Below are 15,612 nucleotides of genomic sequence, written 5' to 3' on the forward strand. Positions count from 1 at the left end.
ACGGGCCTTCTCTTGAAAACGATATGGGGGAAACTTGCTAAGCACCAGGGAGAGCCTGGCCTCCACCTAGCTCCTCTGCAAGCTGTAAACTTGCCTCCTAGGCACAACCTTGCCGGCTAGGAACCGCCAAGGGAAAGCCAGCAGCACTCACTCGGAGCTCGTACCGCAAGCTGCTGTGCTTCAGATCCGCCATACTGCGGTTGGTGATGCAGAAGTCCCAGCCGGCAAAGATCTTGTTGCAGTAACTCTGGAAGTGCTCCTCACTCCGAATCAGATTGATTTTGAACCCTTCCACGGACCTGACCCCAAAACACAATCATCCTTTTTATGAGAACAAATACACGCCCACGAAATGGCTTTGTCTAAGATAAAAAAGTTAGACATGAGTGCATTGTCTGTCCATTCAGCCATGCTCATGTTTTGGCCCATTCTAAATAAATATATGTGGCAGCTAACCAGATATGTCATTGTTGAAAACCACCTCCTTTCATCCATCCAATGGTTCCCATCACGGCTGGAATAAAATCTCACTCAACTCTTTAACCTAGAGGGCCTGCATGATCTAACTCTGCCATCTTTGCTCCCATGGGGCCACTGGCTTTCTTCCCTTTCCATAAACATACAAATCTCTGCTTCTGCTTCAGGGCCTTTGCACTTGCAGTTTCCACTACTCTCTCCAGGGATGGTTCTTCCCCTGCTTCTTCCCATGACTGGATCCTTTGCATCCTTCACGTTTCAGTTAAAATAGTCCCCCCATATAGAATAATCCTGATCACAAGGGGGAAAATGCAGAACAGAATTTAAAATTTTCAAAGAATCTAGTCTTTCTGGAGCCATGGAGCCTGGATGAACCCGTGAAACTACTGCCCTGAGATAGTCTTTAAACCTTAAACCAAAAATATCCCCTGAAATCTTCCTAAAACCAAACAGTAAATCCAAAAACCAAGCCCACTGCCGTCAAGTTGATCCTAACTCATTTTAGCTTAACTAATAAAGAAGGTCTGCCTCGAGGATTATGTTCTTTTAAGATTTATCTATATGAGATCAGACTGACAACAACAACTCAAAAGAGTAGATAGGAACCTTAGGGGGCAGTGAGTTTATGTTAATGGAGGTGGGGAAACAACTCAGAAAAGGTGAAGATGGTTGCATAGCCTGAAAAATGTACTCAATGTCACTGTATTGTCCACGTAGAAATTGTTGAATTGGTGTATGTTTTGCTGTGTATAATCTCAATAACAACAAGAATAAAATAAATTATAAAAATAAAATAGCCCCACCATGGATAGGATTCCCCACCACTAAAAGTCGCACACTCCTCTTTTTATTTCCATCGCAGCGCTGAATCTAATCTGCAATTATTTTATTTATCTGTTTACTCTTTGTGGTCCCTTACCGTTGCTGAATTTTAAATTCCTTGAGGGTAGGTGCCCTGGCTCTCTTGCCACCTTTATAACTGGAATGCCTGGAACATGGCCAATGTATGACTGATAATGAATAAATGACTTAAATCTAACAAATAGTTAGCACCTGTTTACGCCACATGTATATAACTGCTGTACATTTCAGAATTCTTATGTATTGTCATGGATTGGATTATGTCCCCCCAAAAATGTGTGTATCAATTCGGCTGGGCCATGATTCCTGGTATTGTGTGATTTTCCTATACGTTGTAAATCCTGCCTCTATGATGTTAATGAGGGAGGATGGGCAGCAGTTGTGTTAGTGAGGCAGGACTCAATCTACAAGATTGGATTGTGTTTTCAGGCAATCTCTTGAGATATAAAAGAGAGAAGAGGGCAGATAGACAGGGGGACCTCGTACCACCAAGAAAGCAGCACCGGGAGCAGAGCACGTCCTTTGGACCCGGGGTCCCCGAGCCTGAGAAGCTTCTCGACCAGGGGAAGTTTGAGTTCAAGGAATCTTCCTCCAGAGCCGAAAGAGAGAGAAAGCTGTCCCCTGGAGCTGACACCCTGAATTTGGACTTTTAGCCTACTTTACTGTGAGAAAATACATTTCTCTTTGTTGAAGCTGTCCACTTGTGGTATTTCTGTTATAGCAGCATTAGATGACTAAGCCACATATTAAAATGCTTTCATGGAAAAAGAAAAGTACCCTTGTACACGATAATATAAAAACACCAAATGCCACAGACAGTCCTCTGCAGATGAAAGAGGATATTTTTGGGACTCGCTGCTTGTTATGGATTAAACTGTGTCCCCCAAAGTATGTGCTAGAATCCTATAACTATGGATGTGATCCTTTTGGAAACAGTTCTTTGTTATGTTAATCAGATCATACCCAAGTAGGGTGGGTTCTACATCTAATCACTCCTGAGCTATAAATAGCAGATTAGACACAGACCTACACACATGGAGGAAGACAGGCTCTGTGAGGATCACCTACAAGCCAGGAAACCAAGTTGAAAATCATTTCCTTGTTGGGCTACCAACAAGAAGGAACTGACACAGCAGAGACCCCAATTTGGACTTTTAGCTTCCAGAGCTGTTGTAAAATAAATTTCTCCTCTTTAAAGCTACCCACTTGTGGTGTGTCTCTTACAGCAGCACTGGGTAACCAAGATACCAGTAAACCATTAAGATAATAGAAGTGGAAGGAAGGAATTACAGTGGCCAGTCATTTGGACCAAAGGTTCATGGCAAAGAATTTCTGTCAGAGCCACAGGGGGTGCTTTTCTAAAGGGTAGACTCCCAGGTGGTGTCATACCCTGAGGTGAGCAGATTACTCATTCAGCAGATTTTATGTGGAGTCCTGAAACATGTTATTTTATAAAGCGCCACAGGTAATTCTAATTCACCATTCCAGTTGAAAATCTCTGCTTTAGATCAAGCCTACTTTTTACAGATGAGGAAGCTAAGATCCAGAGAAGTGAAAATTCTTTCCCTAGATCCAGAGAGTGGCAGAACTGGGGCTAATTTGATGATGATGATGTTGATGATTTTAACTGAATAAAGGTCCACAAAGTTCTTTACCTGCCTTGCTTCAGGTAATCCCCCCAGCGACCCTTTCAGGTATGTACATTTCAAAGATAAAAAAAAAGCAGACTCAAGGAGGTGGACTGGCTGGATGAAAGCCACAAAGCGCGGCAGAGCCAGGTTTGAATATTGGTCTCTGGACTCAAGCCCACGCTCTTCACCACTCTGCAGCTCGCCCACCTCCCAGGCCAGGCCAGTCCCCCATCACATCACAACAGCCCTCCCTCTGCCAGTATCCTCCAGGAAGAAACCAAGGCCCTGAGGATATGCAGCTTCAGCAAGATCCAGAGGTGGGTTCACTGTTAGGCTAATAAAGCTCACTGATGCTTCAAAACCCCTCTCCAGGGCCCTGGGAATGCCTCCAGCAACATGTTCATATGGTCGTATGCTCTTTTTATACTTTAGAAAACATATGTTTGTACTCTTGGTCTTGAAGAAATCTCTCCAAACTGTCTAATCTGCAGTTCTACAAAACTCGGATCTGTCCCTGCCACAATCACAGAGTAGCAAAGCCAGAACTCCAATCAATCAGCATTTCTTTACCAAGCATGTCTGTCCCTCAAAGTCAGCCATTGCTCGTGCTTGGTGGTACGCTGCCCATCTAAGAGGGGGGATAAAAATACACACCGGTTATTTTTATCTCATAGATTCAGAGTCAGGACACAAGTGCCCGCCTTGGCTCTGGGGTTTTCTCTGAGGGCTGTGGTGGTGAATCCTGGTCTTCATGAAGGGCAAACTCATGATCCCTTCTGCACCTGAGATAAGGAGCTTCACAGCCCTTTGGCGTACAGCACTGCCCACATGCTCAGAGGGGACAATGAAGTAGGCAAGAGAGCTGTCATTCATTCTACTGTCTGCCAAGTAACCCCATAGTGGCACAGACGGCAAGCTAGCCATTATGGATTGAACTGTGTCCCCCAAAAATGTGTATCAACTTGGCTAGGCCATGATTCCCAGTATTGTGTGGTTGTCCACCATTTTCTGATCTGATGTGATTATCCTACGTGTTATAAATCCTAATCTCTATGATGTTAATGAGGCAGGATTAGAGGCAGTTATGTTAATGAGGCAGGACTCAATCTATAGGATTAGCTTGTATCTTGAGTCAATTTCTTTTGAGATATGAAAGACAGAATCGAGCAGAGAGGAGAGGGACCCCATTACCACCAAGAAAGAGCTGGGAGCAAAGCGTGTCCTTTGGATCTAGGGTCCCTGCACTGAGAAACTCCCAGGCCAGGGGAAGACTGATGACAAGGACCTTCCCCCAGAGCCAACAGAGAGAGAAAGTCTTCCTCGGGGGCTGGCACACTAAATTTGGACTCTAGCCTCCTAAATTGTGAGAGAATAAATTTCTGTTTGTTAAAACCATCCACTTGTGGTATTTCTGTTATAGCTGCACTAGAGAACTGAGATGCTAGCCATCAAAAATGTGTGGCTCCCCTTCTGTAATATTGTGTTGTTGCTAGGAAGTGGCTGCACAGCCAGGGACATTTCCCAGCCTCCCTTGCAGTTAGCTATGGCCATGTGACTGGGTTGTAGCCAATGCAATGAGAGTGATATGCAGCATTTCCACACCTAGACCATAAACATCTTCCATGGTACTCCTTTATGCTCTTTTTCCCTTCCTACCCTCAGAAGCACCGTCAAAGCCACATCTGAAGACGGTAAAACCTTGGTCAACTTGAGTCCGGGAATGACTATGGGAAGGAGTCTACCACACTAACCTGTGTCCCTACCTAGAATTGTCAGGTAAGAAAGAGCTTCCATTGTGTTTGAGCCATTGTATTTTTTGTGAGAGTTGTTTTTTAAAGTAGTTGCAGCTATTGTTATTAGCTGCTGTTGAGTAGACCTCTGACTCATGGTGACCTCGTGCACAATGAACAAAGCACTGTCTGCTCTTGTGCCATCCCCATGATCGTTTGCTGATCAGACCATTGTGATCCATAGGGTTTTCATTGGCTGACTTTTGGAAGCGGATTGTCAGGACTTCTTCCTAGTCTATCTTAGTCTGGAAGCTCCACTGAAACCTATTCAGCATCAGAGCAACATGCAAGCCTCCACTGACAGATGCATGGCGGCTGCACATGAGGTACACTGGATAGGAATTGAACCCAGGTCTTCATCACAGGAGGCAAGAATTCCACCACTGAACCATCGCTGCCTTTGTTAAAGTAGTTAATACTTTCCTCTTTACTTGGGAATTGATATTTTCTACCAAACCACTTGGCTACCATGGGAAATGCCATGTTCTTATATGGCCCTAACCACTAGCCACAGTTGAAAGATCAGGAGACTGGACACTTGAATCAACAGAGGCTCATCATAAGACACTCTGTTCCCCACGGCTACAGTTGATTGGTTCAGGGTTGGGTTCCTGAGTGAAGCAGAGACAAGGTTCTTCCCAGGATTTCTGCACCTGTGACTCAGAGATTCATGGGCTGATAAGACCTGTAGGATGCTCTGTCTTCCACCACTTAAGGGAGCTACCCTACACAGGAGAATCAGAGACGAGGGAGCCCTTGTTTGGGGTTGTTTCTACGCATAGCTACATTCTTGTCCTTCCTGTAATTTGGACTTTCCTCCCTCCCTTGGTTCCCCTTCGCTCCAGTTGCCAGAGTTGAGTTTCCATTACTTGCAGCCCAGAAGAGACCTGACTAACATCCACACCAAAGACAAGGTCAGAGCATGGTATTAGTGAATGTGTCTGACTGAAGAGCTCTAGGATGCTACTTCTGGCTCCCAAATCCTGGCCTCCATTTCCTCCTGGTCTCCTCAGCCACCCAGATGCTCACAAACCATTCCCCACAAGGCCTGCCCCTGTACTCTGCTCATCCATTGGGCAACGACTTCCAGAATCCACAGATCTCTAATAGACTCCAACCATCACAATAACAATTAAGAGAAAAAATGCAATTACAAGGCAAACTTTACCTTTTTACTATCCAAAGAAGGCTCAGGGCTAGGTAAGCAATTGTGCTTACCAAATAAGCCAGAGGCAGATCATAGGTGAAGTTCTGAAATTTCACCCCATCAATGGTGTAATTTCCATAAAAGAGGCAAGTCTTCTCCAAGAAACCCTGAAACAAAGCCAAAGGCATGAGGTCAGACCAGTGAGTTCATTGCAGGAGAGCAGTCTCCAACCTCAAAGAACTCATATTCTGATGTTTTGTTCATTGCTGTTTCCCCAGAGACCAGTACAGTCTCAGAGGTATAGGGTGTGTTCAGTTGGTGTTTGGAGAATACAGCGCTGATAAAACCTGAGCATTAAAAATATACTGAAAAAAAGTGAAAACAAAATTTTAAAAATTCCATTTACGATATCATCAAAATGAATAAAATACTTATAATTTTTTTAAAAAGAAGTGTAAAACTTATACTCTGAAAGCTACAAAACATTGTTGAAAGAAATTAAACAAGATCTATGGGAAGGCATCCCATGTTCATGGATCAGAAGACTTAGTATTGTAAAGATGGCAAACCAAAAAAACAAAAAAACCAAACCCGTTGCTGTCAAGTTGATTCTGACTCATAGCAACCCTATAGCAGAGTAGAACTGCCCCATAGGGTCTCCAAGGAATGCCTGGTGGATTCGTGCTGCAACCTTTTGGTTAGCAGCGGTAGCTCTTACCACTGCGCCACCAGGGTTTCCATTAAGATGGCCAAAACCAAACCAAACCCACTGCTGTCGAGTCGATTCCGACTCATAGCGACCCTATAGGACAGAGTAGAACTGCACCATAGAGTTTCCAAGGAGTGCCTGGCGGATTCAAACTGCCAACCTCTTGGTTAGGCAGCCACAGCACTTAACTGCTACGCCACCAAGGTTTCCGTTAAGATGGCAGTATTCCTCAAATTGATCTACCGATTCAACAGAATCTCTAACAGAATCTCAGCTGGCTTCTTCACAGAAACTGACAAACTCATTCCAAAATTCATATGGAATTGCAAGGGATCCAGAATAGCCAAAACAATCTTGAGGAAGAACAAAAAAATTGCAGGATTCACGTTTCCCAGTTTCAGAACCAATTACAGAGCAACAGTAATCAAGACAGTATGGCACTGGCATAATGAGAGACATAGAAATTGATGGAATTGAATTGAGAGCCCAGAAATGAGCACATGTATATATGGTCAACTGATTTTCAACAAGGGAAAGAATAATTTTTTCATGGTGCCGGGACAAGTGCTTATCAAAGCAAAAAAATTATTTTCCAGGCCCAGTGGACCTTTGCCCTGTAATGTTACATGACTTTGAGGAAGAGATTGGTGACTGCCCTGATACCAATCTGGGGTGACATAAACAAGTTTCACACAGTTGTGCAAGTCTATATGGCCTGTGTGCCCAGCCTTCAGGAGAGTTGAAGAGAATATAGGGTCATCTTTTTTTACTCGTTTTTTTCTTTTTCTATTATAAGATCTACTCAGTTACTCAAATGGCATAAGAATACATGGTTGTTATAAAAAATATAGAATTTGTAGAGTAAAAAGCAAAAGTACTCCTCCCCAGAGGTAAATGACCCTTGAACACCGTGATGCTTCTCTTTCTGGACCTTTCTCTGTGTGCTTGCATGGTCTTGCTTAGCATTTCATTATATGGATTATTCATGATTTGGTCAGTCCCTTATTGAAGGACGTTCAGATTACTTCCATTTTCTTCCTTTGTAAACAATGCTGTTCAGTCTCCCTGGCTATCTGTCATGGGGCTATTTAAATTACAACTAATTACCATAAAAATGAAATGAAAAATTCAGCTTCTCGGTCACATTGGGCACGTTTCAATTGCTCAAGGGTTAGTGGCTATCAAACATTACAGCGCAGATATGGGACATTCTCATCAAAAAGTTCTTTGTCACTTGACTTTATTGAACATGTATAATCAAGTATAGCTAGTTCTCCTACTTAAAACGTCCCCTATAAGGAAGAAAGTTAATGGTGTGTGGAAACCTACAAATGGCAATGTCTCTGGTGGTATATAATCTAAAGAAACGGAGCTAACAGCAGTCCTAGGATTTGAGCCCAGTTTTGTTTTCACTGGTAGTGTGACCTTGGCTGAGTCACTGAACCTTTTTGAGCCTCTGTTTTCTCATCTGCACAGTGGGCATGCTAACACCCACTTGACAATTTCTCTGAGTTGTTTTGAGGGAAACCTAAGATTGGAGATGTACAAAACCACTTTTTCAAAATCAAATGCAATGGACAAACTCAAGGCTTTTTACTTACCTATTCAGAAAAGTGGAAGTTGAATGATGTGGCATTGTAATACATTACATTTCAGAAAGATACCTTCAAATATTCATATTTCTTAAACATCTAGAGCTGTGGTTCTTAACCATGGGCATTTTGTCCCCCAGGAAATATTTGGCAATGTCTGGAGATAATTTCCCTCTCTCTTGATATTTTTTGGAAACCCTGGTGGCATAGTGGTTAAGAGCTACGGCTGCTAACCAAAAGGTCAGCAGCTTGAATCCACCAGGTGCTCCTTGGAAACCCTATGGGGCAGTTCTACTCTGTCCTGTGGGGTCGCTGTGAGTCAGAATCAACTCAACAGCAACAGGTTTCGTTTTTTTTTTTTTTTTGGTTTGCAGATATTTTGGGCTGTCAAAACCTGGGGCAGGGGGTGCCACTGGCATCTAGTGGGTAGAGGCCAGGCATGCTACTAAACATCCTACCATGCGCAGGACCGCCCCCACAGCAGAGAATTATCCAGCCCCAAATATTGACAGTGCTGAGGTTGAGAAATCCTGCTCTAGAAGACAGAGACAGTCAGCTTTCACAGCTGCAAACTTACTCTGCTGAAAAGCAAGGAAAACTGAAAACTGGGCTAAAAATAAACCAAAGCACACCAAAAAAAAAATCACTTTTGAGAAAGAAGATTAAAAAAAAAAAAATCTTTTCAAAGTACTATAGAAGGATGTGATTAATTCTATTTTACAGCAGGGCGCTGAGCTGAGATTTATGGATTTTTAAAGGACTTCAGGAACATGTATACGGGTGTGTGTGCATATGAGGGTGCATTACACGTATCTGTGTGCATCCATTCTGGGGAGAAGAGCCATAGCTTTTATCGAAGTGGTCTAAAAAACCAAACTTGTTACCATCGAGTTGATTCCAACTCATAGAGCCCTATAGGACAGAATAGAATTGCCCCATAGGGTTTCCAAGGCTGTAATCTTTACAGCTGATGGTTCCAAACTGCCAAACTTTTGGTTAGCAGTCGAGCGCTGAACCACTGTGCCCGCAGGGCTCCTTCAAAGCGGTCTAGGATCATAAAATATTAATGTCTTACAGTGTCAAAGAATGTAAATCTATTTTATCTGGGTTAATTGGTCCAGGCCAGTATGAAGGTGGTGGGGACTAGAAGAAGGCTGACTGTTGAAAGTGACAAAGCACATTTCCTGTAAATTCTAGCAGGGGCTGGGTGATAGTATCCTTGCTTTTACGTAACTGTGAACCTTGTCTCTTTTGCCTCAATACTTGTGTTTGGCTCTCACTGCAGACAATAAGGAAATGATCTTTAAATGGACAAATTTTCAGTGTATTGAAGGTCCAAGTACAGAATGATGTTAAATGCTTACAGTGCCGGAAAGCAAGTCTATGATATAACTGTAAAAGTAAACGAGTCCAGAGCTACTTCTTCGATATACGGTACATTCTTTATCTGTAAAAAAAGCAAAAACAAAATCAGTGGAAATGTTTTTATAGTCTCTATAATTTGTCCACTTACGACTATTACTGTATATAAGCATGTACATGCATACACATTTACACGTGTATACATGTATCTGTATATGGATATATTTGTGATTTTCTATTTGTGGGCCAAATTCGAATGCGCTGAGTATGGTAGTATTTTCCCCCTTCACTATTCTTCCTAAATATTTGGGGATATCTGCTTTTTCTACACATTTTGTATGTGGGTCAGTACACAGTACATGTTTTCTGCATGTCTGTGTGTTTTCTGTTTCGGTGTTCATGTTGGCACGTTTTGGGCTATGTCATCGATATAACTGTTATCCCATTTTACGCATATCCAATTTTAAAATACCTCTGTTGACGTGTGTATAAATTAATCATGCCATATTTATTCAAAAGAATTCATATATTTAAAGATCAACCAAGAAATGTTTTGACATCAACTTCAGTGATACCACTTTATGCTTGAAAAACAAACTCACTTCCCCCCTGTATCAGTCAGCTATTGCTTCATAACAAACAACCTCAAAGTCTTAGTAAGTTAAAACACCATTTATTTTCTCACTCATAGGTCTGCAGTTTTGAGTTCATTCAGCTGACTTAAGCTGAGCCAGGTTGAATTCCAGGCTTCCAGCTGGGCTCAAGTCTGTCCCACTTGACTTTATTTTGCAGGCCTGGCGAAGAGTCAATGGCTACCTTCGGGGGGCGCTCTTCTCATGGCAGATCACAGGAGTGCAATGGAGCAAGCCAACCACACAAAGAGCTTTCAACCTAATGTTCTACTTAACAAAACAAGTCACATGGCCAATATCAATGAGGCTAGAAGAATTCTCCGCCCACAGTGGGAGGCCCTGCAATGTCACTATTACAGGGATTGATGAATTGGGAGAAAATAACCCAATCTACCACCCTTCTCTGGGCCTCAGTTTCTCCTTCTGTTAAAATAAGGGAGTTGAACCAGTTCCTCCTAAGGCCAATTCCAGCTCTGCCATTTTATAATTCTAACATGTTCATTTATTTATTCATCCAACAAACATTTCTTAATCATTCTGAACCACATAGATATTGGGGATAAAAAGATGAGTAAGAAGCAGTTCTTGCCCTTGAAAAGTTCACCATCAAGTGACAGAGAAAGATAAGTCAAAGGATTATATGAGGTGCTCAAATGGTTGCAGGAACATGGTGCTCGAGGCAGAGAGGAAGTCATTCTCTATGGGGAGGAGTCAGGAGGATGGAATGAGATGGCTGGGGAAGTTCTCCTGCCACTCCACTCCCTACTCACTATCCTTTAGCCCCAAAAAAACAACTGTCAAATCGGTTTGACTCATGGTGACTCCATGTGTTACAGAATAGAACTGCTCCACAGGATATTCTTGGCTGAAATCCTTACAGCAGATTGCCAGGCCTTTCTTCCACAGAGCCACCGGGTAGGTCCAAACCACCAACCTTTAGGTTTGTAGTTGAGGACAAACTGGTTGTGCCACCAGGGACCTTTTTCCTCTAGCCCAGGGGCTTACAACCTACAATAGGCCAAATCTGGCCAGCCACCTGTTTTTATAGATAAAGTATTATTAGAACATAGCCACACCCATTCATTTAAGTTTTATTTATGCTTCTCCACTAAAATAAAAAAACAAAACAAAAAAAACCCCAAACCTATTGCCTTGAGTCATTCCGACTAATAGCAACTCTATAAGACAGAGTAGAACTGCCCCATAGGATTTCCAAGGCTATAAATCTTTATGGAAGCAGATTGCCACGTATTTCCCCCACGGAGTGGTTGGTGAGTTTGAAAGGCCAACCTTTCAGTTAGCAGCCGAGCACTTAACCACTGTGCCACCAGCGATCCTCTTACTCTACAATAGCAGAGTTGAAGAGTCACAACAAAGACCCCACAAAGCATTAAATATTTACTATATGGCCCTTTACAGGAAAAGTTTGCCAACCGGCCAATCCAGACTTTCAGCTTCTCTAACAGGCTGTTATTTCCCAGCTCTGGGCCTTTTCAGATGCCAACCCTCTGCCTGAAGGAGCATACCTTTGTTCTTCAAGATGGCTGCCTTCTCCTCACCATCCTGATCTTTGCTTAAAAGTCCCTGTCTTCAGGAGGGCTTTGTGGACCCCTCAGCCTAAAGGGCCCTGGTGTTCAATCTCACAGCACCCTGTCCTTCCCTTTCCCCCCCGTGGCCAAATTCTGATGTTATATACATCTTTGTGGGTTCACTTCCTTAACACCATCTTCTGCTGGGGCTGTCTACACTGGATGCCTGCGTGTGGTTCCTGCTGTATTCCCCATGCCCAGCTCAGGGCCTCGCACACAGTAGGTGCTCAAAAAGAATTTGCACCTACTGTGTAATAGGGAGACAAAATAAAATAAAAAGGTAGGGAGAGGAAAGGAGGGCCCTCTAATCCTTTCTTTAAGGGAAAAAGTTTACTAGGTGAATTTTTTTTTTAATGTGTGTGTGTGTGGTAGGGGGATATAAAAAAAACCCACCCAGTGCTGTCAAGTCGATTCCGACTCATAGCGACCCTATAGGACAGAGAAGAACTGCCCCATAGAGTTTCCAAGGAGCGCCTGGTGGATTCGAACTGCCGACCCTTTGGTTAGCAGCTGTAGCACTTAACCACTACGCCACCAGGGTTTCCAGGGGGATATAGTCAGAGGAAATAATGATGAGAAAGAAGAGATGCTAGGTGATGACGCTTTTCATCCAGCTCCATTTTCTTCAGAATAGTGGCCTCCCTCAGACTGAAGCCTTGCTCAGGACAGACAGCAGAAAAGCGGGCAGTGAGCTCATACAGCCTAGTGGTTGAGTGCTCAGGCTCCAGGTTCAAAGATGGACATGCCATCAAATCTTCTAGAAAAAGAAATAATACTGAAAGAAGTAACAGCTACCATTTATTGGGTGCTTTCCATGTGCCGGGCACTGTGCCAAGTGATTTAGACATCTTATCTCACTTAATACTCAAATTTAGGAGTATTGTTTAAATAATATTTATTCACAATTTACATTTTATATTAAGTAACAAAAAATTTATATTATTTATCATTTTCAGTTACTTACAATTTATATAATTATTTTATTAAATGAGCTAAGTATTAAATGAGATATTATTTAAATAAGAAAAGAATCAACTCATTATTTAAATTGTCACTCCCATTCCATGAATAAAGAAACTGAGGCTCAGAAGACTTAAGCAACCAGCAGAGCTAGGCCTTAAAACTGAATCCAGGGTGCTCACTTAGCAGCAGTCGGTATTTATCCACACAACGAACGAATTAGAAGATGAGAATGCAGCATATGCATACAGTAGGTATCCAATAAATCACTGCTGAAAGAGTGTCAGTGCCCTAGAGCTAAGTCAGGGTTTCCACTTTGTTCTCATTTTATTTTTAAGTGTAGTAGAATTAAAATAGAAACAAACATGGCAAGGAGGAATGTTGAGGGCCACAGAGTGATTCCAGAGGATTCTTCTATAGAAAGTATGGTGTCTCAGGACTCCAAAAGGCCTGGTTCCAGCTCAGCTCCTCTACTTCTAGTCCTAGCACAGAGCCTAGTATTCAATAAAAGTCTGTGGAGCAACTAAAACCAAAACTTTGAACGAATGGGACCCCAAGAAGGTTTGACTTGTATTGAGAATTCAATAAGAAAACACAGGTCCAGCTCCTGGCATGGTGCCTGGACATGGTAGTGTTCAATAAATGGTAGGCTTGAGCATCCTTAATGTGACAGAGATAAAATCTTGAAATAAACAGTCACGGGGGTAGAATGCATTACGTTTGCCAAATATTCCATTTTCCTGCCCCGCAGTGCTCCTCCCAAATGTCCTGCTGAACTAAGGAAGGGGCACGTGCCTTGCTTTGGCCAATGAGATGTGGCAGAAATGATGTCAATGAGATGTGGCAGAAATGACGTGTGCCATCTCCAGGAAGATACTTCAGGAGCATGTCTGCCATGGCTGTTTCTTCCTTGCCACCAAAATCAAATCAAACCCATTGCCACTGAGTTGATCCTAACTCATAGTGACCCTACAGGTCAGAGTAGAACTGCCCTATAGGGTTTCCAAGGCTGTAAATCTTTACAGAAGCAGATTGCCACATCTTTCTCCCTTGGAGTGGCTGGTGGGTTTGAACTACTGACCTTTCAGTTAGCAGCCAAGCTTTTTAACCACCACACCACCAGGGCTTCGCTTTGGACACAGTGATTGTCAATGGTCCAGATAAAGGCTGCTCTATCTGTCTGGGCTCCGAAGTGAAGACAACATGGAACAAAGCTACCACCAATCTGTGATAGACATGTACTATGAGTGAGAAATAAACCTTGTGGTTATTAAGTACTGAGAGTTTGGGGATCACCTGTTTCTACAGCATAACCGAGCCCATCCTGACTAACATAGTCATCCAAGACTTAAACACTCCGAGAAAAGGGAGCATTGTAGTGAAAACAGCACTCCCATATTCAAGTAGGCCTTACTCACCCATGTCTTTGGATGGACTGAATATGAAGCTGCTGTCAGTGATCTTGTATTTGGTGAGCAAGACTGGAAGCAAAACCAGCATAAAGATGATCACAAATACCACCAAATTCAGCAATACCAGGAACCGCAAGAAGGAGAAATAGGACCGAATCCCGGTGCCAAATTTCCCTGGAAGAAAGAAAACCAGACACGCACCATAGATTCAATTAGCCACAGAATGCCAAGCTTGGAGGATTCTTAGTAGAGAGACTGAAGAAGAAACATTTTATTTTTTCTACTGCTGGTTTTAAGGTTCTACTTCTTAGTGGTTTAACCATTTACATAAAGATCTAAAATCCATTTGGAATTAATTCAGAATGGCACAAGGGATGACTTAATATTTAGCTTTTTACCCTTAGGTGGCAGTAAGTTTATGTTAATGAGGAAGGAACAACCAAGAAAGAAACTGAATTGCACATGTAGAAACGGTTGAATTGCTATATGTTTTGTTGTGTATATTCTCAACAACAAAATAAAATTAAAAACAAAACAACAAAAATATTGACCTTTTCCTATATGAATATCTAATTGACTCAGTGCCATTCATTGAAAAGGTCATCCTTTTCTCAGTGAGCTGCAGTACTGCCTTTGTTGAGTCAGTGGACCATACATGTATGAATCTGTTTCTGAACTCTCGGTTCTGTTCCATTGGTCTATTTGTCTATCCTTCCACTAATACCACACTATCTTAAGTGACGCAGATTTATAATAAGACTTGCTAGCTGGTACTATGTCTTTCTTCCTTCCTGTGGCTCCTTTATATTTGGAAATAAATTTTAGAATCAGTGTATTAATTTTCACACATACACAAAATCTGCTTAGATTCTGCTGGGATTACATGGACTATATAGTTCAACTTGATGAAAAGTGGTATCGTTACAATATTGCATCTTCTGATCTATGAACTTGGTATGTTTAACTGTTTCATTTTTCTCAACAGTATTTTCTAGTTTTCAGTGTAAGCTCTTGCACACCTTTCATTACATATATTCCTAGGTATTTGTTTTTTGGTTTTTTTTTTTAAACAGGATGATATTTAGTTTATTCAACAGATATATTTTTAAAATTTTTATTGTGCTTTAAAAGGACGTTTACAAATCAAGTCAGTCTCTCATACAAAAATTTATATACACCTTACTATATACTCCTAATTGCTCTCCCCCTTACGAGATAGCACACTTCTTCCCTCCACTCTCTTTTCGTGTCCAGTTTGCCACCTTCTGACCCCCTCTACCCTCTCATCTCCCCTTCAGACAGGAGACATCAACATAGGCTCATGTGTCTACTTGATGCAAAAAGCTCATTCTTCCCTAGTATCATTTTCTATCCCATAGTCCAGTCCAATCGATGTCTGAAGAGTTGGCTTTGGGAATGGTTCCTGTCTTGGGCTAACAGAAGGTCCGGG

General features: G+C 42.3%; 1 protein-coding gene across 3 annotated transcripts in view; it reads right to left on the reverse strand.

Moving 5' to 3' along the window:
* Window positions 1-15,612, reverse strand: part of TMC7 (transmembrane channel like 7) — a 66,220-nt gene that overhangs the window by 15,744 nt on the left and 34,864 nt on the right. For all 3 annotated transcript variants that reach the window (XM_049903736.1, XM_049903739.1, XM_049903738.1), the window contains exons 4-7: window positions 14,169-14,336; window positions 9,572-9,654; window positions 5,928-6,073; window positions 152-299 (exon numbers count right to left, since the gene is read on the reverse strand). In XM_049903736.1, coding sequence (XP_049759693.1) covers window positions 152-299; window positions 5,928-6,073; window positions 9,572-9,654; window positions 14,169-14,336 — 545 coding nt within the window. The remainder of the gene's footprint in view (window positions 1-151; window positions 300-5,927; window positions 6,074-9,571; window positions 9,655-14,168; window positions 14,337-15,612) is intronic.

Source organism: Elephas maximus, chromosome 12, assembly GCF_024166365.1.
Source record: "Elephas maximus indicus isolate mEleMax1 chromosome 12, mEleMax1 primary haplotype, whole genome shotgun sequence".
NCBI lineage: Eukaryota > Metazoa > Chordata > Mammalia > Proboscidea > Elephantidae > Elephas > Elephas maximus.